This window comes from Fusarium oxysporum, genomic scaffold (genome assembly GCF_000149955.1).
Source record: "Fusarium oxysporum f. sp. lycopersici 4287 supercont2.56 genomic scaffold, whole genome shotgun sequence".
Classification (NCBI taxonomy): Eukaryota; Fungi; Ascomycota; class Sordariomycetes; order Hypocreales; family Nectriaceae; genus Fusarium; species Fusarium oxysporum.
This window is the reverse complement of record NW_017264856.1, coordinates 42,266-68,476: the sequence shown is the minus strand read 5'-3', so window position 1 is coordinate 68,476 and position 26,211 is coordinate 42,266. Positions and strand designations below refer to the sequence as shown.

Genomic DNA, 26,211 nt, shown 5'->3' with positions numbered 1-26,211 from the left:
TCTTACTAGCTATTAATAAAACTTCTTTATATTAATTAAGCCTAATATATATTAAATCTACTATTAAGAGATATAATACTTTAATAATGCTTAGTATTATGCCTTATGCAATCTGCTAATAATAAACCTAGCACGGCTTAGTTTATCTATAGTTAGAAACTAACCATTACAGGTTAATTAAATATATGCTTATATAATTAATAACAGGTTTAACCCTAATATATAACTACTGATTCTTAAAGATAAATATCTTAAAGATCGTCCTCGATTAGGGCGGCCGATAAAGGCAACGGAGGTAAACAAAGAGCTTGTTATCAGTAAGGTATAGCGCGATCGCTTTAGAAGGGAAAAAACCTATGCTGATCTCGCCGGCGAGCTTAGCCAAGTAGGAATAGAAATCTCTGTATTAGCTGTCTATCAGATGCTAGTCCCTTTAGGATTTCGGAAGACAAAGCTAACGAGGAAACCAGGCTTAATAAAGTCGATAAAAGCTGATTGTCTCGCTTAATGTATTGCCTACCGTGACTGGACCCTAGAGGACTAGAAGTCAGTGATTTGGTCAGATAAAACTTCTGTTATTCTCTTATATCGGCGAGGAAGCTATTGCATTTGGCGAAGAGCAGATGAGCGCTTTCTCTGCAGCTATATTTAAGAGCGTTAAAAGGGGGCTATAGAGTTCATATTTTGGGGCTCCTTTTCCTATGATAGGAAAGGTCCTTGTTATTGCTAGGTTCCAGAGACTAAGAAGGAAAAAGCAGATTCTGTACTTATCCTTGAGGAGCTTAACTGTAATCTCAAGCTAAAGAAGAAAGAGGAATAGGAACTTATAACAGGGATAAGAAGAGTAGGTCTGAGAAATCTCCTGGGCAAGAAGTTTGAATGGCAGTGGAATAAGAAGAACAGGAAACTTATAAGAAAGGAAGGAAAGGGAGGTATTAACTAGTAGCAATATCAGCAGAAGAGCCTAATTCTAAAATTACTTCCTTTTGCATAGTTATATAAAGAAGAGAGATCTGGCATAGTTATTTAGGAAGATAAGGCACCGGCATATAACCACCATGCACAGCAGCAGGTTTTTGACCTCGCCGGCATATAGCGACTTCTTTGGCATAGAAATAGCCCTGATTTAAATGCAATCAAAGCAGCCTGGCCGTATTTAAAGAGGGAAACCACAAAAGAAGGTGCGCCTTAAAGTAAAAGTAAAGCTATTTGCAGGTAGGAGGCAGCTTAGTTGGTGATGCTGCAGGCCAAGATCTAGGCGTGGATTAAATAAATCCCTTATTATATTAAAAAATTTATTAAGCTAGAGGGAGGAAATAAGTACTTAGAAGGTAGGGATAATTAGGTATAAAAAGCTTAATTTGGAAGTACTTCCCCACTTAAGGCGGCACTAGTGATTTTAGCATAAGATAAAACTTTTAACTGCTTCCTCTGTAAATCACACAGGACCCACTTAGGCTAGTTATTGGGAAACCAAGAATAAGTAAATAACTGCTATCCTAACTCTTACTTATAGTAATAATTAAGGAAATTATTTAAATGGAGATTACAAAAAGTAGTAAAGAAAAGAATTAAGCAAGGAGTCTATCTAGCTACATGGAGGTAATCTGGCTCAAGCATTACCATACGATTGAGTAAGTGGCTGAAAATACGTTTAGGGGAACATATTTCTAGTTTTCAGGGGCTTGCGCAATTTTCAGAGATTCATAATAAGGACATCACATGTTAAGATCAAATTGTCACTTTACATGATATGAAGAAGCGCCTAGAGGATATAGAGAGATGGACAAACTCTATCATGTGAATGAGAGAATTGTTCGTAGAAATGCTCTTTAAAAAGTGTGACATGATAGTGATGAGGTGGTTGTTTCGAAGACGGAATCTTGAATGGGATTCTTGAAACAATTTCAGCATTTAAACCCCCTCTATGCCCTGGAGGACAAACGTGACCCGTCCATTCATAGACAGAATCCTGGCACTCTTCTTTGAGATAGGAAAACATTAGCGGACATGTCTCAAGATATTCCTGATGCAGATACTCTCATCTGGAGAGCGTATGGAGCATTGGTCAAGGAGTATCTGGCTGGCCCTGGTGGCCTCCAAGCGGGTCTAGACTACATCTACGTTTGCCCTCCAACTGAACATGGAATCCGTGGAGGTAGACCAATCCCGGATGCCGTTACGAACGGTAACATGTCTACGTTTGCTGACTCGCTGCAACGCGATGATTCGCCCCTCTTCATGCCTCAGGCAGAACTCAGCTACTATAATTCTCTGAAGGTGTAAGTATGCAGCCAATCTAGTGACCGAAGAAGAAAAAGAAAGGCCAGCTAATAGTCATAGCTACCTGAATTCCGTCCTAGTGAAGCACATTACCCCAGATCAGCAGGTTGAAATCCAGCAGGCCATAGAGCAGTCAACAAAGCGCGAGGCTGAACGAACCAAAAGCAGAGATGATGCCATGACCCAATGGAAAACTGACCCTGATGGTCGCCCTAGCAATGTTTCATTCCAGAGGTGGGCGGTCGATAATGCTCAGCCATACTTGGAAAGGGAACAGGAGGCGAGCCTTGCTGCAGGTCAGGTTCGACAACTCCAAAACCGATATTATGGGGCTGCAGCAGCCACTCTCATTGGAAAAATAAACAAGCTCGAAAAGCTAGCAGGTGATGAAGGGCTTAGCAACCCAGGGTTTGTTGCCGAGTGAGCATTTCTTTTGCACAGGCTGAGTTCATGATAGATATAACATGCCCTGCTACTTTGGCGACTATAGCGTTGAGGAGACAGCCCTCGCTGAAGATCGCCGGGTGGAAAACATAGAGGGAGTGGACCTCGAAAATCTTCTCTTGGTCGACATTGCCCTAGCAGAGGCATCCGATGTTCATCAGATTCTAATACACCAAGCCGACGAAGTATACTGTCCGGAAATAACGTCACTGGTTGAAACCACGAAGCACAACATCGAAGCTCGATGTGCCGGACTATTGCAAGTTAGAAGACACCGCTGGTACCACTTGGATAAAGCAGAATTTCCGGAAGACTTCTGGTTTTATATTCAGGACGTGTCGTTCATACATCGTTCGGCCCATGATTTTCTTGTGGAGACGGAGGCAGGCCAACGAATCCTCAACTTCAGGCACAACCTGTCAGCCGATACGTATGTACGATTATTGAAAAGCCGGCTCTGTGTCGCAATAATCTTTCACAGAAAGTTTGGACTGACACTGCTGTACAACTATATTGTCTGTGACTTATGGTACTTTTTCCAACGCCCTGGAGGCACTCAGGTCGTTAACGACTTGCTGCCATTCGTCCAGAGTCTATACAACAAAGGCATTCTGGGAGACGATCGTCCAGCGTTGTTTCCTCGCCCGCACTTTATATCTTTACTGACAAGACGATTTTGTGATTTTGACGGTTTAGTCATATCGTCGCTCAAGTCAACAGACTCCTCTTCTGTGGCGACAGAGGTTCTCCGCGAGCTCTTGGCAAGCACGGAAAGACATGATTCTTTGCCATTATTTGTCCGGGAGATAATTGCCTTGGGGACGGACCCTCATACTCCCGGCTTGTCGTACACATCTTGGCGTGATAAATTGCGAAGCTTCTCACAGCAAGTCACGGCTTTTGAACTGATTCTGCGGACTGGTTTGAATGGCTTCATGTCTCGTTCAGGGTCATTACCAGTGTCTGTGGACCTCGTTGAGGCTATGGCACACACTTGCGCGTGTTGGCGAAGGAAGGTTTTGATTTCAGGGAGTTTTGGAAAATTTGGGGAGAATACTTACAGGCTATGGAGATGGGACAGTCTCTGTCCAGGATACCTAGGTCATTTTGTGACCTATGAGGTTGATCTCCAATTTCTACTGATGCGCTTCTTAGCTTTGGCATCTTTGGACCAAAATACCCCTTCAATAAATCGGCTCCGCAAGCTCTCGAAGACTTTCGAGAATCCGTTTGCACGGATTCGGTATGTTGCTGGCCCCAAGGAATACGGCAATCGAGTATGCTACCGCATCCCTACCCAGGAGGCGTTTCAGAGAATTTTGAATCAAATTTTCACATCCGGAGATGATGAAACCATTAAATTTACAGACGTTCTTTCCACCGCTAGCTTACCTGAAAACGCTGAAGAGGTTAATTTGGACAGTGAGTTCAGTACATTAGCTCAAGAGGGGCTTCTGTGTCAGCTTTCGGATATTGGCTCCTATCCCCCTGATCATGCGTTTGCTATTGTTGTCAGTTGAGTGTGTATTCTACCTCAACATATTCTCTTCAAATCAACCTCTTAACTCAAGTTGCTGATACGCCGCTTTCTGAGCGGTTCAGTCTGTACGCAGTCTCGCAATCTGGTGGCCTGCACTTATCTATCGTTTGGGCAAATTTGAGGGGTCGAAGAAGCTTATCTTCCACTACCAGTATCATTTCGATACAATCGCATCCGTATACTGGATTAGGTCTATTTACGCTTAGCGTAGCGTTGTTGGAAGATATTCAAAACCTCTTATGGCGACACTATTTCTACCTCTGTGTGCGCTGTTGGCAAAACTCATACATCAGCTATCTGGTCTTCCGCGACATCGCCAAGGCGTTTCGATCCATAGCTTTGAAGAAAGATGCCATTGCGGTAGAGGAAGCTCACGATCTACTCTGGAGAATTGGTCAGAGTGGACAGCATCACACTATAGCTGCAGAAGCTTTCTTGACCTTTGTCTTGGACCCTATTTCTAGCTGGGCTTACGAAGCAATAGTACACATCATGGCTGATAGGTTTGAGGAAATGGTGAATTTTGATGTGTTGGTCGACAAAGATAGTGCTCCATTCGAGTAAGGGCAAAATCTCATGCCTTTCAGTTCATTACGCTTTCGATATAACTATTTCAATTTATGATGGCAATACTATTTGAGGGGCGAAAACTCCATTACGGCACCTGTAAACTGACTATTATCTGATACATCCCACACCCGTAAGTGGCTAGTTCAAACAGATGGAGAGTAAAAGGACTAGAAGTCAAAGATACATGTTCATGGTGTCGAAGGTGGTGGCTGTCTTATATACACAGAATCACGTGAGACAACGTCGCGTGGATGAGCGGCGGGCGCACCTTGCCCGAATGGGCGGTGCGGCCTAAAACGGAGACGGCAGCAGCGTGTCCGCGTTTACTTGGATAATTGCAGGATAATGTCAATGAGTGTTACAAGTGTAATAGCTCGCGCCAGCTTATGCACCGCTAACTTAACAAACCCTTTGCTTAAAATAAGCTTAAACTGCTTCAGCCTTCGTATTGTCATCGGGCTCTTTCTGACGAATCATAAGCTCGGAGAAGACGGCGAAGACGGCGAAGCCGAGATATGTTCAGGGGTTCAGGTGTCAGACCCACTCTTGACGGCACTTTGGTATTGCTAAGTGTTAGACTCTCGGCTTTCAGGACCAAAGAATATGCCGGATAGAAGATACCGCTGGTATACCCTGAAGACCAATGCTGAAGGGAAATGAAGTAAATGGGGCTGTGGAGCAGAAGTAAGCGGGAGTTGGTAACGCTAACCCTAGTCTGGAAAATTTCAGGGCAGAGCCAGGTTCAACGCCAAAGGCCCCCATGCTACATCATCAAGAGAATACGATTCTGGCTTGTTATTGGACTTCAGAGTTCAGGCTCCATTGGGAGGACCAACGCTGAACAGAATATCAAATACAGTATATATATCTGAGTTGTTGTCGTCGAAGAAAAGTATTCTCAACAAGCACACTTGCAACTTACAATTCAAGCAATTCTTGCATCTAATACTCTATCTTGTCACGCGAGAGCCTCCGGCTTCACTTGAACAACAATGACTTCAATCAAAACCATCATTTTCCTCCTACTCTCAGGCTCTCGAGCCGCAACCATCAATTCACGAGACTACCGACCGGACGAGCACCTGATGCTCGTGGACTGCGGTGTCGGAGCTGATGGTACTGCCAAGTCAAATGTGATGGCATACTATGCTGGGTCTTACAACCCAGGTGGCGGTGACACCAAATGGGTACAGCCAGACATGATTGCAAACGTGCCTTGGGACGGTTCGTACCCATGGAGATCAAGTGGCGTTGCCACCACATTCTCCAACGGCGACACTTTCCAGGTCGCAATCAATCCAGCTATCAAAGACTGGGAAGAGTCCAAGAGCTATGCAGGCGATGCAAAGCATACCTTTGGAAACGAATTCAAGTGCTGGGCCGAGCATGGCAAGCCGGCTTTCGACCTTCCGGATGGAACAGCTTGTACCAGCGCCTACATTTGCTTCCATCAGCCAGATAACCCGCCACCCGCGCCTGCCACTGACTTCCAAGTGGTAACCGACTATGGCATGTCCAAAGAGGAGATCCAGGTGCGCGTGCAGGGCACCAATTCTGAGGTCGCAGACTGGACGCCCGAGGCTGCTTTCAGCCACATTAATGAGGACGATGAGGGTCTTCAGTGCAAAGGAACGTCTTACAGCATTGGTAATGACTGCAGTATTACATTCGACGATTGCTTTTTCTCAGCGCGTGAGAATGTCCCTAGCATGAAAAAGACTCTGATCGAAGCCGTGGCACCTGCGGTTGCGAAGACAAGTGTGACCAAGACGGGCCGATACAGCGGCAGTTGCCGAAACGAGGGGATGTGCGAACCCGATTATGAGTTTGAGTACCTGGAGTACACGTACCCCGTGACTGGAACTGTGTTAGTAAGTGTGCTTCCTGATGGAAAGAGGGATAAGGCATCTACACAGGCAAGGATCCATTGGACTGTCTCGTGTCCTAGTGCGGGAATTTGCGGGTCCTTCTGCGATGACAATCTCCAGAGCATCATTTCTTTTGCAACTGGGCTTGCTGGCATGCCTCCTGTTGGAGAATGGGCCTGTGCAGCATGCAAATAGCCATAGACGGAAATCTAGCAATATTTCATAGGGTTGGGGACAGGACTCTGACTACTTAAAGCCTTTTATTCTTTTGATAATCACTTAACTTATCTTATAGCAAGGAAAGGTGGATTACTATTATGTATATATCTTTAGTTTTTATACTATAATTGAATTAATCTAGTCACTTCACAATCCATCTCACATGGTTCTAAGTTGACCTTAAACGACCTCTAGTACTAGGCCCCATTTGAGTCTTCCTACTTATACCGCTAAACTTTGGGGCTTCTGTATCACTGAAATTAAGCATAATTTACCGGGCTTAGGGTTTATGGCAGCTTAGCTTCAGGAAATGGTCATCACATTCTTACTAGTTGAAACTTGGAATGCAGTTAACTACAACGTAGCATGACATCGCGAGAAATAACTAGATACTCGCGGAATAATTCGACAAACCTACATGATGAAAATCCGTTAATAGTAAAGAAACGACTTGCAAGACGCCCCACGCACAGGATCTCGAACTTGCCGAGGCTTATGGCATAAACTCTACTAAAAGTAAGCTTAAAATTCACTCTCTAAAATATAAAACATTTCCTAATTTAATTCCTATAGTGCATAAATACTCAGTCCTTAAGCGCTATAACGGAGGCTATGTCACCATTCAGGTTCATAGTGGTATCGAAGATATCGAGGGACCCAAGATCGAAAAAAGAGCAAGAGCTCGTAACGACGCTGGAGGACGATTTAAAACCGGTGGTCGCTACAGTGACTTCTGCTATTCGAACGACAGGAAGAAGCCAAAGATCGACAAGGACTCTTCTACTTCGAGGATGTTCTCACCGTCCAGCAGGGCGAGCAGATTGCTCTCAACCTTGATGTCCGACCCAACTCCAAGAACACGCGTGATCTTGACATCAAGATCTCCTACGAGTTGGAAACTGAGGATGCCAATCGTGCCTCCAAGGGTGCGCTTGAGTACCGCATGTATGTGGACATGCTTAGACTTAGAGACCTTGTTATACTAAATAAAAGTAAATGGTTCAAGAAGGTAGTAAGGTATTTGGAATAAATCTCACTGCTGTTAGAGGCTAGTAGGCGCTCCAAGATGGGCTCTGGTTGCAGTGGCTACCTAGAATATTCCTCTTATACATCTTCTAAAGAAAAGGGAAGGTTTCTATGCGCGCATGCAGCAGGTGGCATCCATATATGGCTTTGTCAATCCGAAAGTCCGAGCCAACACGGCTTGAATGGACATGGAACTCCAAATCAAGTCAGTATATCTATCTAATTCTGCCCTAATCGGGCCTGAGAAAAGAGGCGTCAACTTTGGAAATATTAACAGTACAACAGTCCATTTACTACAGAAGTTTGAAGTCCACCTCTTTCCCATACTAAATTCTCCTTTATATACTACTAATCAGTAATTAAAATGCCGGATACAAGCTTATCAGCCAACTTCCCGTCTGGCAATATCTTAGAGTATTCACCTAGCTACATATAGAAGTAGGATAACAACTAATAACACAAAAGCGAACAGACTATAGCACTAAGCATAGTCATAAGGCCAGGGAAGAAAGCTTTAAGCCGGAGTACTTACCCAAGCTTAGAATTTAGTAGTTAAGAGCTAAGAGAAGAAAGCTAAGCGTGCATACCTACTCGGTAAGGGAGACCTTTATAGTTCTGCAGTCTGCTGTTACACCATGTAAGAAATTGAGGGCTCGAACCGATAATAAAAATACTTATTTAAGTGCAGTTCTTTAAGAAACTGCTGATATAAGTAAGTAGGTTTGCAAATATAAAGCTTGGAAAACACGGGAGGCAGATACTATAGTTAAGAGTCGAAAACTATTAGCAACCCTTGACGATGAGATAAAATCCTTCTGAGTTTATTAAAAATATTTTAAGGAGGACGTTAATATTTAACTAACAGATATCTATTAAAAACAGCCCATATTAAGAAATGTTAATAATTCTAATTTAATTTTCAGCTTGATAGCTAGTATGGACTGTGGAGCTTACTAAAGCAGATAGAAGGAGTAACAAAAAGACAACAAGTATTAACCTCCTTTTTAGTATCTTAGAGGCGGCCAGACCTGTGTCTCGAGACCTTCTCATCAGCCTCAGATATGTTAGATAGGGGAGTAAAGTCAAGATGTGGGGTTGGGTACCAGATTACGAGAGAGGAGAAACCAAATACCCCTAGTCATGCTAACCAAGACTCCTGCCATTAAAACAAACCATCTCGAGTTAGGATTATTCTTTAAAATGTTAATATTTATTCTAAAAATACCCTTATAAAGATATATTATAGCTAGCAAAATAATTTAAGTTATAATATTTTTAAAACCTTATAAATATATACTTAGTATTTCTTTTTATTCTTTAAGAAGATTAAAATATTATTAAAATAATATATTATAAAGATATTAAGATATTATTAAACTATATTATTAATTATTTCCTAGAATATTACTAATATATTAATAAGGCTAAAAGGTATTACTAGATACATAAATATTTTAAATTTAGTCATAAATGCCACTTTTTTAATCTAGTGCCTGCAGATTTATATAATCCTTTATACCTATTCTTATATCTAAAGAGTTCACTAGATCACTACCACAGGTTCACTTCAATCTTTAACTACCCTTTGATTAAATGTTGCAATACATTTTCAAACTATACATCTGTCTTAGAATAATATTGTCGACCTTGGAATTCCTGACATCCCAATTTCACTTCTCCCAACCCCATATCTCTCTTCATTGCTGAAGCCATCAACCAGAAGCCTTAGACCTTTAGATGAATGTAATTAAACTTGCTCTTGTGGACCTTGCGCGTTCCATAAGCCCTGTAATTGTTCCAGTTATACTCTTCAACAAAAACCATATCCCCATCGACAGCAGAAACCCAAGCAACATGTCCGGATTTCCCGGCATTTGTCTGAGCAATACAGCCAGGCACAGGCTTGTTATCAACCCTCACACCACTCGCTCTGGCAGCCTCATCCCACTGATTACCATTACCCCATGCCTTCCCTTTGTACTTGTTGTGGAACTTAATACCCAGGCGCTCATTGACACGCCATGCCACGAAGCTGGTGCATTGGCACTTGAAGTATAGCCATTTGTCCGCTGGGCCGCAGCTGTTCTTGTAGGGATAGTCGTTGACCCTAGGGCCTGGGATTTTCTTATTCTTGGGGGGCTTGGGGACATTGGTGCATTTGCCCTTGACGTAGCCGTCCTTTCCGGTTTTGACGTATTTGTCGGCAACATAGCAGCCGTCAGACGTCTTATCCCAGATGGAATTTCCCTCGACTTTGTCCCCCTGAGTTTGGCAGGTAATAGTAACGTCCTGGCCCTTTTTGTAAGATTTCTTAATTGCAAAGGCCGTGCCTGGACCGGAGCGGCAGTTCAGGTTGTCGCTGGTCACGGGGTAGGAATGAACTCCAGTGGAAAAGAATGCGAGCGCATAGGCGCACAAAGTTATAAACTTCATTTTCAGAGGTATTCAAGGAATGACTGCTGATGGTATTGAGACCGAATGTGATCTTGACGATTGCTCAATTTATAGAAATGAGAGCCAAAACCAATCACCTCTTCAGCTAAAGGAAAATACAACCACAAACAACTGACGATCGAAATGAAAAGAAAGACAGACAGTTTGAGAACCCCTGTCTGTAAGACGGAGGAACTCATTGTTCCATTCAATTAACATTTATTGGAAGCTTTCTGGCGGCCTGCATATTGAAATTGAAGGACCTCCTCGAAAGGGTTCTGGGCCAAAGACGGCATCCCCAGTATTCCACAATGCGGCAGTGCTCAAGGCTTTAGAAACAGCTCTTGCCGACTCTGTATTAGCTCTTTTTTCAGCTGCCGCGGAGGTATCCTGAACAAGTATAGGGCCACTTTCCTCTTTAACTGTTTCACCGTGCAGGATAATCGCGGCATTTTTTTCCAGTGGATAAAACGAAAAACAGGGGTCATGATCATCTGCACAGCCTTGTCTACATTGGGAAGGACGTCTATTAATTAATCTGAGCGTGACCACTTAGCATTTGGAAGGTTGTCATTCAATTGATCTACATGTGATCAACGGGATATGACAAGAATTGCGGTGTTCTCTAGTCAAGGAGTATTCTCGAGCATACGGTTAATCTCTTCAAACCTGTTAGTGTTGTCGGCAGTAAATTCTTAAGTCAATCAGTTGTCAGTATTTACCCGAATTCTTTAATAAGAAGTTTCTGAAGATTCTATTGTCCATTCCAATCATTTATAATATCATATATCCATGTAACGAACAATATCCATTGCTCCTGATGATTCTCGTCAAGTGGGAAGTGCAATTTCATCATTATGGCAAAAGCAATATTCAGTTTCAACGGCTCCATCAGACTTTTGCGCTTGGTGCTACTTACGGCTTACACCGTCTTTGCCCATATCAATGACCTAGCCAAGGATCAAATACCGTACCATAAAAGCTTCATCCTTTTCCGCAGCTCCAACATGGGCAACACGGACAAGCTTCCAAGTGGGGTTGGTTTCCATTCGTTTAGATCCCCGCTGTAGTTACTACAACTACACGCCGCATCCTCGCATTTTCCGAGGGTCAGCCGCACAAGAATTAAGACTATGGGGACTTCAAGCTATTCTACAAGCATACCAAGATCACCAACAGCCACAATGAGAGCCCCACCCACTGGGATGCCCTCTGAGAGATGGTCGGAAAGGGAGATGGCACTTAGGGAAACCTCACGCCCATGGCTAACGAAAGCACCATCTAACTGTTCCTGAAGTGGAACCACAGCGCCTATAGCCAAACGGCGGTAATGCCTCCCGAGTGGGAAGAAGATAAAGAAGATCAACATTTCTTTTGCAAGGAAGACGTTACACTTTTCTCGCAGAGAGCACTAATGAAGGCATGACTTAGGCTGATCCTATGGGTATGACGAAGCAGCTTACACATGACAGATGGTAATGGAATGCCATCGGCCCTGGTATAGGCATTACTGTCTACTCGGGGAAGCTCATCGATCCCCCTCAAGGAAGACACACCATGAGCTATGTGAAGGCCGGCACGTGCATATGGTCCTACGAATCCCTCAAAAGCGCCGACCCTATAACCACCATCGCCCAAATCTAGTGCAAAGCTCTGCCGAAACGACCGTGCCTCTTCTAATAATGACTTCCCAAGCCCTATAACTGCATTTAGCCTCTTTGCCATGGGCCTTGCAGAGCACCCACCCTGCTCTACATCAAAACGAACTCTAACAGCCCCAGCCCAGACCGCAAGCCCTTGATGAACTCTGCGCATAAGAGCAGGTAGAGACGCATGCGCTTACGGATTAGTTACCACGGTGATGTGAAGCGGTTCAGCTACGGAGGAAGTTCGATAGAATTTAGATTTTGAATGGCCGAAATACTTAGAATACATTATACGTGGCTGTGACTGGTAAAAGATCCCTGTAGCTTAAACCGCTCAGGGCATATCTGTTTCGGCGTAAAATCATTTTCATTTCCTCTGCTGTTGATTTCCATTATCTTCTTCAGGCCCAAGGCTAAGGTCCTTCACGGTAGTATTATTATGTCTCATTTATGCGCAACTCTCAGCCCAGGAGTTTTGTACTGGCCCCTGCCTCAGCCCTGAATAACCGTATTAGCCGCAATATGACGTGACCAATCATGCCTTTGGAACTTAACTACCGGGCTTCACGTAGCATTCAGTAAGCAACTAGTATGGCCAAACTCAAGGATCAGCCCCTTCACCATGTCACAGAGCTAATTATCCCTTGAAGATAAGCGCCTCAATCGATCATCTCTCCACATCCAGAGCGACTCTTTTTATGCCTGACGGAAATTTCCGCAAGGTTACGGACGTATCTCAGGGGTTTTATATTCATGTGGCCCCGTGAGCCTATTGGCTCCGAAGTACATGCTGTTTAGAATAGCGAGGGATCTTCATTCAGCTTCTGTCCGCACAGGAAAAAAGTTCCAAGCCTTTCCTACTCAGGGTCCATCTCCGAGGTGTTTCACCGATACCCACATCAACCGCGATCCCGTTGAGGCAATTGAGTAGCTTCCTAATCTAGTCGAGCGGCATAGGGTAAGACCAAATTTATAAATCGGCATACTAGTTTCCCGTCTTAGTATGCAAGAAAGAGTCTAGAACGCTGGCTGTTATGTTCTTCCACCTACTCGAAGGGGAAAGCTTTCTTATGGAAGGATGACCGGTAATTTCAGCATGCAGATGGAAATGAGGGCTGGTTGTTCATGTCTGCCTTACCCTATCACACAGCGTTAAGACTTGGGTACATAAAGGGCATATACTACCTTCTTAAGCTTGAACGAATACTCATCAACATCCTTCAACCCTCTTCAACTTCCCCTCTACAGAACATTGCTCGCCATGAAGTTCGCTCTCTTTGCCCTTTCTACCCTCACGGCCTCCCTTGCAGCCGCATACCCCATCACCGGCAACGATGTTAAGTGCCGCTCTGGCCCAGGCACCAGCTATGCGGTCAAGAAGGTATTGAAGAAGGGCACCGATGTTAAAATCACCTGCCAGACCGAGGGCACCAACATCAGCGGGAATACCATCTGGGATAAAATCTCAGATGGCTGCTATGTCTCGGACTACTACGTCAAGACAGGCTCTAGTGGATACATCAAGCCCAAGTGCGGCGGAGGTTGCTCTGCGCCATCGTCTAACCAGGCTACCGTGGACCTGATTGGCGAGTTTGAGGGTTTTGTTCCCCATATCTGTCAGTGATGTCTTGCTTTTGGGACTGTAAGGCATACTAATCAGTTACGATAGACAAGGACGCTGCTGGTTATCCTACCGTAGGCTACGGCCATCTCTGCTCGAACTCCAAGTGCACTGATGTTAAATATGCAATTCCCCTTTCAAAGGCCAACGGCAAGAAGCTTCTCGCGGATGACATGAGAGTAAGTTTATCTTCATTTCCATCTTTACATCTCAGACAACTGGTCCTAACATCATGATAGAAATTCGAGAAATGCATCGCCAAAATGGTCAGCAGCAAAGTCACCCTCAACAAGAACCAATTCGGGGCCCTGGTTAGTTGGTCCTTCAACCTTGGTTGCGGTGCCGCCGAGGGGTCGCAGCTCCTCAAGCGTCTCAATAAGGGTGAGAAGCCCAACACTGTGATTTCTCAGGAGCTGCCCAAGTGGGTTTATGCAGGCGGGAGGAAGCTCCCAGGCCTTGTCCGTCGGCGTAACGCGGAGGTTGCTTTGGCTAAGAAAGCGACGAGCGAGAAGGCGCTTCCTGTGAAGTGCTAGATGCTTTTTTCTTTTTTTTTACCGCAATACGGAGCAGTGATCATGGGTTAAATGTGCGATTTATTCCCGGAAGAAAGTCACTTATTTATCTAAATACTTGCTGCGATAACCCTCTACGCGCTCCTTGCCCTCAACGCTTTCTGAGCTGCTGGCTCGCTCCGTGGCCGCAATTTTCCCTAATGCTGAACTTGAACTCGTCTTCCGTGAGGCACAAGCTTCGAGACTTTCCGCAGCTTGCCAATCTCCGTCTGGGTGCCGAGGTCGTCTTCTTTCTATTAAAGTAGCAGTATGAGGGCCTGGTTATAAACATCATAATTTCCCGGCAGACGGGGGTAAGCTTGTGATATTTGCAAGGATTCGCATAGGGATCTGGGTCTCACTGCGGCCTGCACACACCTTGGACTTGGCGGATTTTCTACTTGATCGTTAGAACTTATTAAATTATTTATTACTTTAAATTCTATATAACTTAGCCTATAATATTATATATGTTAATAGGCTTAAGTGTTAGTTATATATTAAATTCTTAATTCTGGTAATGCTATGCAAAGTGACCTTGTCCTCAGCGAACTTCCAAGCCTTTATACATCTCTGAAACAGAATATTCAGCTCCGCATAGGTATAATCTTTTGTTTCCGGGATACAGCACACCGTAAAGAAAAAAGACAGGATACAAGTCCCAGCGAAGAAGAAATCTGTCTTGGCTACCTAAGCCCAAGCACCAGGGTTGAGCATGTAACGTGTGATGACATTGCCGATAATGTTGAGAATGTTGTACGTCATTCCTACTAGGATAACTGTCTTGCTTCGAAGCTTGGACGCAGGAACCTCCGACATAAGAGCATAACAAATAGGGCCAACAGTGACGTTATACACAAACGCCTACAGAATGAGCATACTTCCGATAGTCCAGCCTATAGCAGAAGTCTTTGGTCTCATGCCGAGTCCTCCCATGACTAAGAGACTAATCTCAAGACCAGCCATTCCCCAGACATACATGGTTCGTTGTCCGAAATATAGAAGCATCAACCACGAAACCCACACTCCAATAATCCCAAGAGCATATTAGATGAGACTCATGTTGAAGGCTTGAGTAGTTGGAAGTCCTGCTTAGTGGTAGAAGTAAGTTGCTTATGTTCGCAATCCAGTGCCAGATAAGATTTGGATTCCCCAGGTACAGTATGCAATTATGGTTCGACGGCGGTTAACACCACGGAAGCAGTCAAGGTGATGCTGTCCTGTCCTGGCTTCTCGTACTTGGGTCACTTCAGAGTTACGGTAACTTCCATCAGTTTCACCATATTATCAAGGCTTTTGGCCGAAGTGGTTCGAGAATCGACAAGACGACCGAGGTTGCCTTCTGCGTCGGCAATGCGCCCCACTTGCGAACGCACCACCAAGGGGATTCAGGTACAAACGATATGGCGATAATAAGAGGAACTAACCAGATCCACTGAATGGCGAAAGGAATCCTGTATGCCCACTCGTCGGTTCGATCGGCCATTACGCGTAACACTCAGCAGACAGAAACTGTCCGATGACCTGTCCCCATATTATTAGCAATTCTAAATAGTCCAAGGGTCAATGACCACATACCCAGCATAGATTTACAGAGGTTGTGAGATACCCACGAAGGTGAACAGGGCAGACCTCGGCAGCATAAGCTGTCGTCAAAGTCTGAAAGACACCCCAAGGAATACCCTGGCATATCTGTCCAACCAAGAGGACTTCGACACTGGGGGCAAAGAATGTAATGAAAACAGCTGCTGTAAAAAGAGAAATAGAGAGTATCATCGCCTTCTTGAAACCCAGACGCTCTGAGACATGGCCGTTCAAGTACAGCCCAATACGAGATCCAACCGAGGCACCATTGGACAACCCAACTTGCCATGCAGCCGTGATCTGATAGTCACCACTCGGAAGCTTATTTCCATATCGCTTCATAAAAGCTGGCTGGGCATTGAGGGATCCAATGAGTTTCATGTCGTATCCCTCCATGATGATTGCAGTCGAGAGGAGGACGGACCAAGCTACGGCAGCTCGATGCTGTTTGACTGATTTAAGAAACGTAGTGCCACGTTCTTCCTCAGCTGCGAGTTGAGCTTGATGAAGGTCATCTTGGACGGCGCCTTTTGTAGATTCGCAGTGGTCGATTCCTTCTTTGAGGTCTGCACTTTCTTCGGCGGTTTGGTAGCCTAGAAGGTCATCGTGGTTAATCGAGTTGATCAAGCAGACAGGCTTTGAGGAGGTAGACTAAGAAGAATGTCTGTATTGCTGTGAATAAAAATCCTTCAAGGTGTATCTCGAGGTTTTTATAAAAGGACAATCATACTCATGTTGGGGAAATCCCCATGGGGTCTGGGGAAAGGTTAACTACGAGGGCTAAGCCGGACAAGGAAGGTTAGCCGACGTAGCCGAGGTGACGATTATGCTTAACTATAACTGGAAATTCTTGGGGCCATTAAGCGATCTAAGCGAGCAACCGATGATACTCTGAGGAAACCCTCTTGCCGCACGTCGCTTGGCTGGACAGAGTCTTCGTTTGAACTCTTCATTGGGTAGATTGCTAGCGATAGTATGATTTGTGGCAATGGACTGTCGCCTCGCTCGGATGCACTGTCATAATGGCATTATGATAACGCCATATAATATCGAACAAACCAGCATACATAAAGTAAACAATGCCCAGTCAAACAACGTGACCTTAAGTCATGTGCTACCAAGCCATTTCGTTGTACGTCACCATGACTAAAAACGCTTATCACCACGAGCCAATTTGGTGGAAGCAAGGTGTCGTCTACCAAATCTACCCTGCATCCTTCAAGGACACCAATGGTGATGGCATTGGCGATATTCCCGGTATTATCTCCAAGCTTGACTATATCCAAGACCTCGGCGTCGACATTATCTGGGTTTCGCCACACTACAAAAGTCCCCAGGTCGATATGGGCTATGATATATCTGACTTCCAAGATATCCATGAGCCCTATGGAGCTCTCGAAGATTGCCAGCGCCTTATACAAGAGATTCATGACAGAGGAATGCGAGTCATCTTCGACTTGGTTATCAATCACACCTCCAATCAAGACCCTTGGTTTATCGACTCACGATCCTCTCTTACGAACCCAAAGCGAGATTGGTACTTTTGGAGGCAGCCAAAGGTCGATGGAAACGGCAATAAGTGCAGACCTAATAACTGGCGAAGTCAGTTCACAAAACCTGCCTGGACGTTCGACGACACGACTCAAGAATATTATATCCATGTTTATGCTTCTGGGCAGCCAGATCTAAACTGGGAGAACGAAGCCTGTCGCCGCGAAATCTACGACAACGCTATCAAGTTCTGGCTCGACCTTGGAGTAAACGGATTTCGAGTTGATACAGTCAACAAGTTCTCTAAAGTATCTGGTCTACCAGATGCCCCGATCGTCGAGCCGGATCAAGAGACGCAAACAGCTGTTTTTCATTATACGAATGGTCCTCGTATCCACGAATATCTCTGCGAAATGAAGCAAGTCATGGCGCCCTATGATATCATGACTGTGGGAGAACTGCCTAACACGCCATACCTGGAGGATGTGTGGAAGCACATCTCACCTAACTCCCAGCCTGGCTCTCACGAGATTGATATGGTCTTCAACTTCGACACAGTAAACCTAGGCCAGACACCAGGTAATCGGTTTCTACCCATTCCGTTCGACAACAACGACTTCAAGCTTTGCTTGACCAAGTGGCAGAAACTTCCAGAGACAACAGGGGATTGGACAACCGTCTTCCTCGAGAATCACCACCAAGGTAGATCGGTATCTCGTTTCGGATCAGATCTACCAGAGTTCAGAGAACGAGTCGCCAAAATGCTGGCAACTCTTCTTGCAACTATGACAGGGACACTGTTTCTGTATCAAGGCCAGGAGATTGGCATGATCAACGGACCCGAGTCCTGGTCAGCGAATGAATACAAGTGTGTGCGATCCGTTAATTAAATCCAAGACATTCGTGACTGCACGAACAACAATCCTGCTGCCATCGAAGAAGCCACCAAGGATCTACAGCGTGTCGCGAGAGATCATGCCCGAGTTCCAATGCAATGGGATAACACGCCCAACACAGGTTTCACCAACAGTGGTGCAGTGCCGTGGATGCCTGTTCTTGACAACTATCGCGAGATAAATGTCTCTACTCAACTTGGAAACAAAAACACTGTTCTCGAGTACTGGCGAGAAATACTGAAGCTTCGAAGGAAATATTCGTCATTCTTTGTATTTGGAACATTTACTCCTGTGAATGAGCATCAGGATTTACTGGCTTTCATAAAAACAGACCCAAAGACTGGTGCTATAGCAATGACGATTGCAAACCTGTCTCAATCGGAAGTTGCTCTGCCGAAAGTTGAGGGAGGTTCACTTGGGTCGATGCAGCCTTTAATGACCAACTACGCTGGCGCTGTTGCAAAGTCGGTACTTGGGCCTTACGAAGCGAGGGTTTACCTGATGGCTTGAACGTGACACATTGGATGGAATCTTGGTAAACTTTGTATTTTAGGAGTAATCATATAGTCGATTTACATATATGGAGGCACAGTCCCAAACCTTTCCAAACAGAAATACCGTGAATCGACACCCTCTCTCTCCTCTTCAATTGCTCTTTGCCTACGCCAGTTGCAAGATCTGTGAGGACTCTAGAATTCCACCAGGAATCTGATATACTATTCAAAGTTTCCAGCGCCCAATCTAACTCTGCGCCATCAGTCGTTTCGACAGCGTACATGAATAGTGGCCACATAAAAGCCGGATGAAGTGCTACCTCCTGGCTAACCTGCTCAATGCCTTGCCTAATGGCTACCCGTGCATTGGAGATTGGGAGAGAAGTAGGTTGAGATCTACCGTAGGCACGCGCGTGGTAGATCAGTTCGGCCTGATAGCATATTCGACAGAGACAAGCCACGAGCTTCAGCTTGGCACTATCACCAGCTCCCCAGCTTGTTTTGTCCATCACTACGTCGACGAATAGAGGCCGACCTTCCCATAAATACTGCAACTGTTGCTCCAAACTTTTAGATATTGTCTCCACATCCCTCTCGTCTTTCAGAGTACCTCTTGATCGGTGATGACGATTAAGGCAGGAAACCTGGAGGCTGATATCCTGCAGTTCAAAGTAAAAGTGGAAAAAAGACTGCTGGATGGCATCATTCGTCGCATCCTCACCAGTAGCTTTCACGACTCGTAGCTGCGGTGAAGATGAAATGTGATGACTCCTTCGAAGCAGAGTAATGACCTTCAGGCTCAGTATCCCACGCCTCCCAGATGCATCGCTTTGGTGTGGAAGAGATACAACCACGAGATTATCCTCCTTGCCAACGGAGACCAGGCTTGAGGCTCTGCACGCTGTTCAAGTCGCTTTATCAGCGTGCCCTCTTGCTTCAAAAGAATTGGGACTGTTTCTTGCTGCACAACTACTTCGAAGCAAGTTGACGACTCAGACACGTAAATCATAGGTGTCGACAATGTCACGGTCTACGTCGACACTCCATCGGGCCCAGGTCTAATTCAGATTGAGAATATTAACAGGAATGGGGTGGGGCGGGGCACGCGAGGCTTATAAGCTCTTAAGAGATAAACCAGTAGCTAAATTGTTAATCGGGTAATGTTAATGGTTCTGCGAACTACCAGAGCGTGCACGGATAAAAAGGATGCATTACAACGCATTTCGTGGGCCATGATGTGTGTATTGCGTTGCAATGTTCAGTGCAATCATTGTAGTAGGGGTTGGTATACACATTATTGAACTCCACAACTGGGGGGTTATTATGGTATCATTTTTTTGCGGAGAGATTGACCTTCATTCGGTTGAGAAATCTATGATTGAAGTTACGTGGTTGATAATCCGCCCTGGGGGCGTACAGAGACTTTTAACACGGCATGTACTGCACCTAATTAAATCGTCTCATCCCAGCGCCTCCTTAAATTATCTATTAAAATAGCCTCCTCGCCAGGCCTGAATTGCAATCTCCACAACCCCGGCCCCTGGCGCCAAAACACCTCCACAATGCCGCCCGGCCCAACTGCTATAGCGGCCGGCTCATCGTGCGAACGCAAGGATCCCCTGTACGTGGTGATATCCGCAACGAGTTCGACATGACGATGGTGCAGGTCTGCTTCGCAAACGCGGTTGCTAGCGTCGAGGAAGTACATGAGGTGATCTTGCGGGGGAGGGGCCATGCATGAACACCGTATCCGGAAATCTGTGACTTGGGCTGGTATGGTGACGGGTTGCTGGGGGTCGAGGGAGAGGAACAGGGGGTATCGCGCCGATGTTAGGCCCGTTATCGCGGCGACTTGGAGGCCGTGGTGGAATTGGATTGAGGTGAGACCTTGGTCATCCTGCCGCCTATTCGTCAGCGTAACTATTCTTCGGGCCAGGGGCAGCGTAGGCTTACGTTTGGCATTTTGCAACAGGGTAGCCGGAACGGACCCTTCGCCTCTCTTTCGCAAGTCCAAAGGGCTGTGTGAATACTGCCATCCTCGCTCGACTGATGCTTGTCCCTCATTTGAGTCGCAACTATAAGATATCTCCCATCGGCCGTGAAATTACAGGTTTCCGACGCAACAGTCATGCCATCAAAAGAGCTGGGTCCGCGAATCGAGATGGTGACGGCCCAGTCGAAGTCCACCTTGTGCTCCGCCAGGCGAACAAGCAGAACCTGTGCTGCGAGGCCAACAGCAACAAACGAGTTGCATCGAGAAATTGCCAAGCACAGCGGCGTCATGTCCTGAAGTGGCAGCACTGCCGATCTCTCAGCCAGCCCTAAATGGTCCAATACGACTAGGAACTTGCCCGTGGCGCCCTGCGATACGATGGCAGCTATCATTCCGCAACCCTCGGCCACAAAGAGCGTGCTTCCGGGGGTTGCTTGTCCGCCTTCTCCTTGGCGGAGAATGGGGATGAGGTCAATGAGCCTTCCGCTGTCGCCTTGGGCATTGAGACGAGCTATGACGAGGCTGTTTTTTTCCCAGAGGAGGATAGATACCCCGTCGGAGGAGAAGCAAAAGGAAAGATATCTGATATCACCGCTGTTGCCCATCGAGACGATTGACGACGCGGCGTCAGGCTTCGGTCTTTTGAATCGTGTAAGAAACGACCACCGATGCGATCTTGGTGAGACCTGTACAGCAGAACTGTTGAAATCGCGGTCGGATGAGAGAGGCACATCATTGTCGGGTCGACGGACATAACACGGCGCGTAGCTTGCTATGGTCGGGTCGACGGGAATAGGCAGCGAGGATTCTGTTTGTGGCGTCAGAACCTGTCTCGAGGTATGAGGTGGTATCGGCGGCTCAGACTCGGATCTCAGGTCAAACGAGCCGGGGGATAGTCTGGTCGTTTTGGCGCCTGGAGAAGAGCGCGAGGGAGAAAGCGTCGAGTGAGTACCGACTGGGACTTCGGCAGGGAGCTCGGGAATGTGAGGATGAGGAAGTTCTGGGGGGGTCGGTTGCCCGCTCCTCGAATCGAGTGATAGTGGTAACCTGCGGACGGTATGGATTCGCGAACCGCACTTTGGGCAGAGAGCGATATTCTCGACGGCGAAGTTAAAGAGACTAGACTGGCGGCAAGAGGGGTCAGCGGAGAAGGACACAATTGCCAGAGTTCCAGTGCAGAGCGAAACTGATGGAACCGCATATCAAAGGAACCTGGACGAGCTGGCCTACATCTGAAGGGGACTGGGTCAATTTGGTCAACGGCGGCCACCCAGGCTCAATCAAGTGGAGGTAGGGGCAGTCGACCATGAGGAACGCCTCAGACCAGAAGGGAATGGGCCCGCTTTCGAAAGCTGCCACCGGTACTGGCCCATGTCTGGACATGGTCTGCTCTCTGCCCTTTGCCCTTTGCTTCGGCTGCAAGAAACGGTGCAACATTTGCTGGGCCAGATGCAAGAGCGGCGGTCCACGGACGGGGACCTACCCATTTGACAGTGTTCCCAAATGCCAGGAAAGGGGACTTGACCTTCTGCCGCCGGGTGGGGGCTCTCCGGCACTACGTAATTAGTAGTTTCTGATTTGGAGGTGAGATGACAAAAGAGCGAATCTGTAATATGCAATCTGCACAGATGTCCATTCCAAAAGTTTTGTAGTCATACATTGCTTTCCCTGCCAGGAAAGTTACCACGTTATGTACATCTGATAGATCAACCAGCTGTAAAAGGCTCTAAATTAGCGCTTATACCACTTATTAAGCCACCCTCTCTCGTCGAGTAGGGCGGGTTGAAACCTTTGCTTGTTCAAGCGCAGCCCCAAGCCATCGACGCCAAAGGCCGAAATGGCTTGGGCTATTTTTAACAGGCTGAGACTTCCATCACATAACTGGCCCGCTGGTGTGCACGCCGCTCGCTGCGCAGCCTTAGGTGCCGCTAGTCACTGTGGGCTGAGCAACCAGTTGAGCCTGGTCTGGATGCATAGCAATCCAAACTTAGTCCCCTGGCTGGAAATACTGGGGCGGGCGTTCAAAGCCCCCATGTGCCGGCGCCGGATAATAAGAACAGGATCCCAAGGACATCACCCAGGAGCTCACCGACTGGTGTCTGGGTACTGCTCTCTTCCATGCCGGCCCATCTCGACTCGAAGTTGACTAGCAGCATTTTGCAGTCCTTCTTTTAGCTTTTTATTTTGTATGTTTGCTTTGCACAACCAAACAAAAATGGACCAAGTCGGTAGTGTCAAGGAATTTCCTTCCCAAAACATCATCTCAAGAAGGCCCGTCGGGATTGCCATGTCCAGTTTGGTATCACCGGGCACTCCATCTTATCCTCCATCCACCTATCCGCCATCGATTCATCCCGCGTCTCCCGAACAAGACAATGTGAGCCAGAGTCATGGTGGACACAGCATCACCTTACTACGAACTCCTGAGCGATTAGGACCCTATAGTCAACCCTACTCACTCGAGGATGGTGGACATGCTGCCATCCAGCCAGGGAATCAGTTGAGGTTGGTCTCCTGACATCTACTAACCCCCGTTGTCTCCAAGTCTGATACTTTCAACTCAGCGCCGAACTGACGGAGCGGCATGTAAACATGATGGCCTTCTCGCAGTGTGTCGGCATCGGGCTCTTCCTACAGGCCGGCAGGGTCATATACCTCGCCGGACCAGGCCTTGGTGCCATCGCGTACATTGTCACCGGGACCGTTCTGTGGTCATGTGCTGCATGCCTTGGCGAGATGACGGCCCTGTTTCCCGTCAAAGGCCCCATCATCGAATTTCCTCGTCGATTTCTGGACGAGTCTCTGGGATATACTGCGGGGTGGATGACATGGTAAGTTGATAAATTCATACAAGTCACCTTAGGCATTGGTGAAGTAACCCTCAAACACTGACGCCAATGACAGGTTTTCCTGGATTGTGCTTGTAGCCGCCGAGCTTGTGGCTATAACTCACATTTTCCAGTTCCGATATCCTCAAAAGCTCCTCCAAGCTGCCGGATACCCTGATCCCACACTTGAATTCTATCCCAGCGCGTCGCCCGCCGTCTACGTTCTTTGCTTCTTTCTCATCATGTTGACTCTCAACATGCTCCCAGTACGGTGGTTTGGCCGACTGGAGTACATCTTCGGCACTATCAAGATGCTCTTCATCATCGCCCTTATCCTTTTCAACGTCATTATCCATATTCAACAGCCTGTCAAGCGTGGAGCCTTCTGGACCTACAATGAGCCCTACTCTTTCGCTGCCCGAAATATGACCCTCCCCAACAAGGATGTAGTCCAGGGAGATGCCGGCCGCCTCCTCGGTGTTTGGGAAGCTATGACGACCTGCCTCTTCGGCATGATCGGCTTTGAAACCATTGCTATCACGGCAGCTGAGAACAAGGATCTTCGAACGGAAGAAACCGTGAAGATTGGCACCCGCAAAATCAGCCTCCGCATTATAACCCTCTACACGCTCGCGACCTTCACCGTCGGTCTTAACGTCCCCTACACGTATCCCACCATCGTGGACAACGCCGTCATCTCCTTTGGCTTCGGCCAAAACTCAGCCTTTGTCGCCTCTCCAGTAATTAACCGACTGAGGGTCTGGCCGTACATCGTCAACGACTTCATCATTTTTTCAGCCACCACGGCGGGGGCCAATGGACTGTACAACGCGTCGCGGACGCTGCATGCGCTGGCCAGCATCCATGAGGTTTGGCCGAATTGGGGACCCGTACAGGCTCTTCGTCGGAGGCTCGAACGGACGAACTATGGGGTGCCCCATGCAGCCGTGGTTCTCAGTGCGTGCTTTGGACTCATGGGATTCCTAGCTTGTAACCCGGATTCGCAGAAGATTCTAGGTCGGATGGTTCGGTGTTGTGTTGTCTCCATGATGATTACGTATGGGCTCGTGGCAGCTAGTTTCATCGAGTTCTACAAGAGGTGAGTACAACTGAAAGTTTCCAAGCAGCGCGCTTTCTAAATACGATATTAGTTTGGAAGGTGCCGCAGCCGGTCAGACCATGGAAGTGGTCGACATCTATAATCCATTAGTCAGGCAGCTCTACGACCGCAGCAATCCGCGATATCCATACAGGTCACACGGCCAGTGCCTCCGGGCATACTATGCGGTACTCGCATGCAGCCTCTTCGTCATCTTCAACGGGTGGAGGACCTTTATCAGCCCTGTAAACATTAAAGACTTCTTCGGGTGCTACATTGCCGTGGGTTGCCTCCTTCCCAGTTAGCATCAGTCCCTCTTTGACGCAATGCTGACAGATTCTTATCAGATCCTTCTGATGGCTATGATATCAATCATGTATCAAATCAAATTCTGGGGTTGGGACCCCCGCAAGTGGAGGAGAAGGGTGTCGGATAACCGACTTGAAAGGCCTCAGCCAATGACGGCCGACTCGGTCCCCCGGCGAGGACAGCTGGCATTGATCACCGCCGGTGAGATGGCCGATGGTCCTAGACGCGTCGAGAATATTAGGAGGTTTGGAAGGTGGTTACTTGTCTGGTTAAAGTAGGCGATTTATTTGAGACAACGGATATCTTACGGAAGTGTTGTCAGTCTGAGTAGCAGGTTACAACTTGTCGTTTATATGATTCGTAAAGGGAAACAAAACATTTCAACCTTCCATATAACGGGATTTACTTTCCTTGCCTCTAGGACTGGCGGAAGCTGATAATAGAGAGTAGGTCGAACACAAGTCGACGCAAGTTGACGTTGTATTGGAGTTGAAGAGTTAAAGGCCTGGTTGAGCGAGACAAGATGTGATGAGAGATTTCGGTCAAAGTCTTAGATCTCTGACGAGAGGTGCTTGGGGAAAAGCACCCTGATACGATCAGGAGCATGGCGGACCTCGCATTGACGGAATCAGCACTTAGAAATTCCAGACAATAGCACGAACTTCTGGTTTCGTATAGCTTAATTGGGTACCTTTATGCCTGGATACGTTGAAAATACATTTTTTAGTCTCAAATCTGCGTTTCTGTTGTATTACGAGGGTTGGAATGAACGACCTTAAGGGCGGTCGGAGAATGAATAGAAGGCCGTTGCGCGTTACATTTCCCTATCTTAGACTAGAAAGCCTTTGGTATAAGCATTAAATTTTCCTTATCAGGTTAGCCCATTCTCACGGCCCAAAAATCTCAACGTGTTATGTGAAATCAGCAAATTTCACTAGCAACACAAAGCAACAATGGATCTCCGATTCGTGGACGAACATGACCCCGTTGCGCTGCGTCGACGTCGCCTGCAAGCGCAACGCACCCATAGATGACGGCAGCGGCAAAAAGCGAAATAATTATATATTGAGACCCCAATTCATCAGGCCGAGTCGTCTCAGACAGTCGACTCTGCCGCAGACGCAGACGATGTGCAGACGAGACTAGGTAACAATTTGCTGGCCGACACTGGGAATTCGGACCTAATACAATGCCTTTCGGGAACTTCCTATAACTTCTAGTCAAGAAGATGATAATCTAAGCATAATCGATACCGTACCAGTCTATTACGACGAGGAGATAGTCGACGCTCATAGTAGCGAGGAGCGCGAAGATCA

At 46.7% G+C, this 26,211-nt stretch overlaps 9 protein-coding genes across 9 annotated transcripts; 6 read left to right on the top strand and 3 right to left on the bottom strand.

The window, feature by feature from the left end:
• Positions 1 to 2,010: 2,010 nt before the first annotated feature.
• On the top strand, positions 2,011 to 4,247 carry FOXG_17591 (uncharacterized protein; the record flags this gene model as incomplete). The annotated part of the gene is made up of 4 exons (XM_018397600.1): positions 2,011 to 2,282; positions 2,344 to 2,691; positions 2,741 to 3,157; positions 3,209 to 4,247. 4 exons carry the CDS (start codon positions 2,011 to 2,013, stop codon positions 4,245 to 4,247), a joined length of 2,076 nt encoding a protein of 691 aa, XP_018258660.1.
• Positions 4,248 to 5,829: 1,582 nt separating this feature from the next.
• FOXG_17590 (protein arginine N-methyltransferase 1) lies at positions 5,830 to 7,954 on the top strand (the record flags this gene model as incomplete). The annotated part of the gene is made up of 3 exons (XM_018397599.1): positions 5,830 to 6,708; positions 7,676 to 7,869; positions 7,918 to 7,954. 3 exons carry the CDS (start codon positions 5,830 to 5,832, stop codon positions 7,952 to 7,954), a joined length of 1,110 nt encoding a protein of 369 aa, XP_018258659.1.
• Positions 7,955 to 9,675: 1,721 nt separating this feature from the next.
• Positions 9,676 to 10,383, bottom strand: FOXG_17589 (uncharacterized protein; the record flags this gene model as incomplete). Its single annotated transcript, XM_018397598.1, has 1 exon — positions 9,676 to 10,383. One exon carries the CDS (start codon positions 10,381 to 10,383, stop codon positions 9,676 to 9,678), a length of 708 nt encoding a protein of 235 aa, XP_018258658.1.
• A 2,857-nt stretch (positions 10,384 to 13,240) lies between these two features.
• On the top strand, positions 13,241 to 14,579 carry FOXG_17588 (lysozyme). Its single transcript, XM_018397597.1, has 3 exons — positions 13,241 to 13,645; positions 13,699 to 13,829; positions 13,890 to 14,579. The coding sequence occupies exons 1-3, from the start codon at positions 13,291 to 13,293 to the stop codon at positions 14,181 to 14,183; spliced, it is 780 nt and encodes a 259-aa protein (XP_018258657.1). The 5' UTR covers positions 13,241 to 13,290; the 3' UTR covers positions 14,184 to 14,579.
• Positions 14,580 to 15,686: 1,107 nt separating this feature from the next.
• On the bottom strand, positions 15,687 to 16,181 carry FOXG_17587 (MFS transporter, SP family, general alpha glucoside:H+ symporter; the record flags this gene model as incomplete). Its single annotated transcript, XM_018397596.1, has 2 exons — positions 15,687 to 15,725; positions 15,780 to 16,181. 2 exons carry the CDS (start codon positions 16,179 to 16,181, stop codon positions 15,687 to 15,689), a joined length of 441 nt encoding a protein of 146 aa, XP_018258656.1.
• A 746-nt stretch (positions 16,182 to 16,927) lies between these two features.
• Positions 16,928 to 18,682, top strand: FOXG_17586 (uncharacterized protein; the record flags this gene model as incomplete). Its single annotated transcript, XM_018397595.1, has 2 exons — positions 16,928 to 18,146; positions 18,174 to 18,682. The coding sequence occupies 2 exons, from the start codon at positions 16,928 to 16,930 to the stop codon at positions 18,680 to 18,682; spliced, it is 1,728 nt and encodes a 575-aa protein (XP_018258655.1).
• A 748-nt stretch (positions 18,683 to 19,430) lies between these two features.
• On the top strand, positions 19,431 to 19,556 carry FOXG_22880 (uncharacterized protein; the record flags this gene model as incomplete). The annotated part of the gene is made up of 1 exon (XM_018403302.1): positions 19,431 to 19,556. The coding sequence occupies one exon, from the start codon at positions 19,431 to 19,433 to the stop codon at positions 19,554 to 19,556; it is 126 nt and encodes a 41-aa protein (XP_018258654.1).
• Positions 19,557 to 20,116: 560 nt separating this feature from the next.
• On the bottom strand, positions 20,117 to 22,042 carry FOXG_17585 (uncharacterized protein; the record flags this gene model as incomplete). The annotated part of the gene is made up of 3 exons (XM_018397594.1): positions 20,117 to 20,563; positions 20,620 to 21,783; positions 21,872 to 22,042. The coding sequence occupies 3 exons, from the start codon at positions 22,040 to 22,042 to the stop codon at positions 20,117 to 20,119; spliced, it is 1,782 nt and encodes a 593-aa protein (XP_018258653.1).
• Positions 22,043 to 22,874: 832 nt separating this feature from the next.
• Positions 22,875 to 25,173, top strand: FOXG_17584 (uncharacterized protein; the record flags this gene model as incomplete). Its single annotated transcript, XM_018397593.1, has 5 exons — positions 22,875 to 23,164; positions 23,224 to 23,490; positions 23,564 to 24,586; positions 24,639 to 24,867; positions 24,934 to 25,173. The coding sequence occupies 5 exons, from the start codon at positions 22,875 to 22,877 to the stop codon at positions 25,171 to 25,173; spliced, it is 2,049 nt and encodes a 682-aa protein (XP_018258652.1).
• Between the last annotated feature and the right edge of the window lie 1,038 nt (positions 25,174 to 26,211).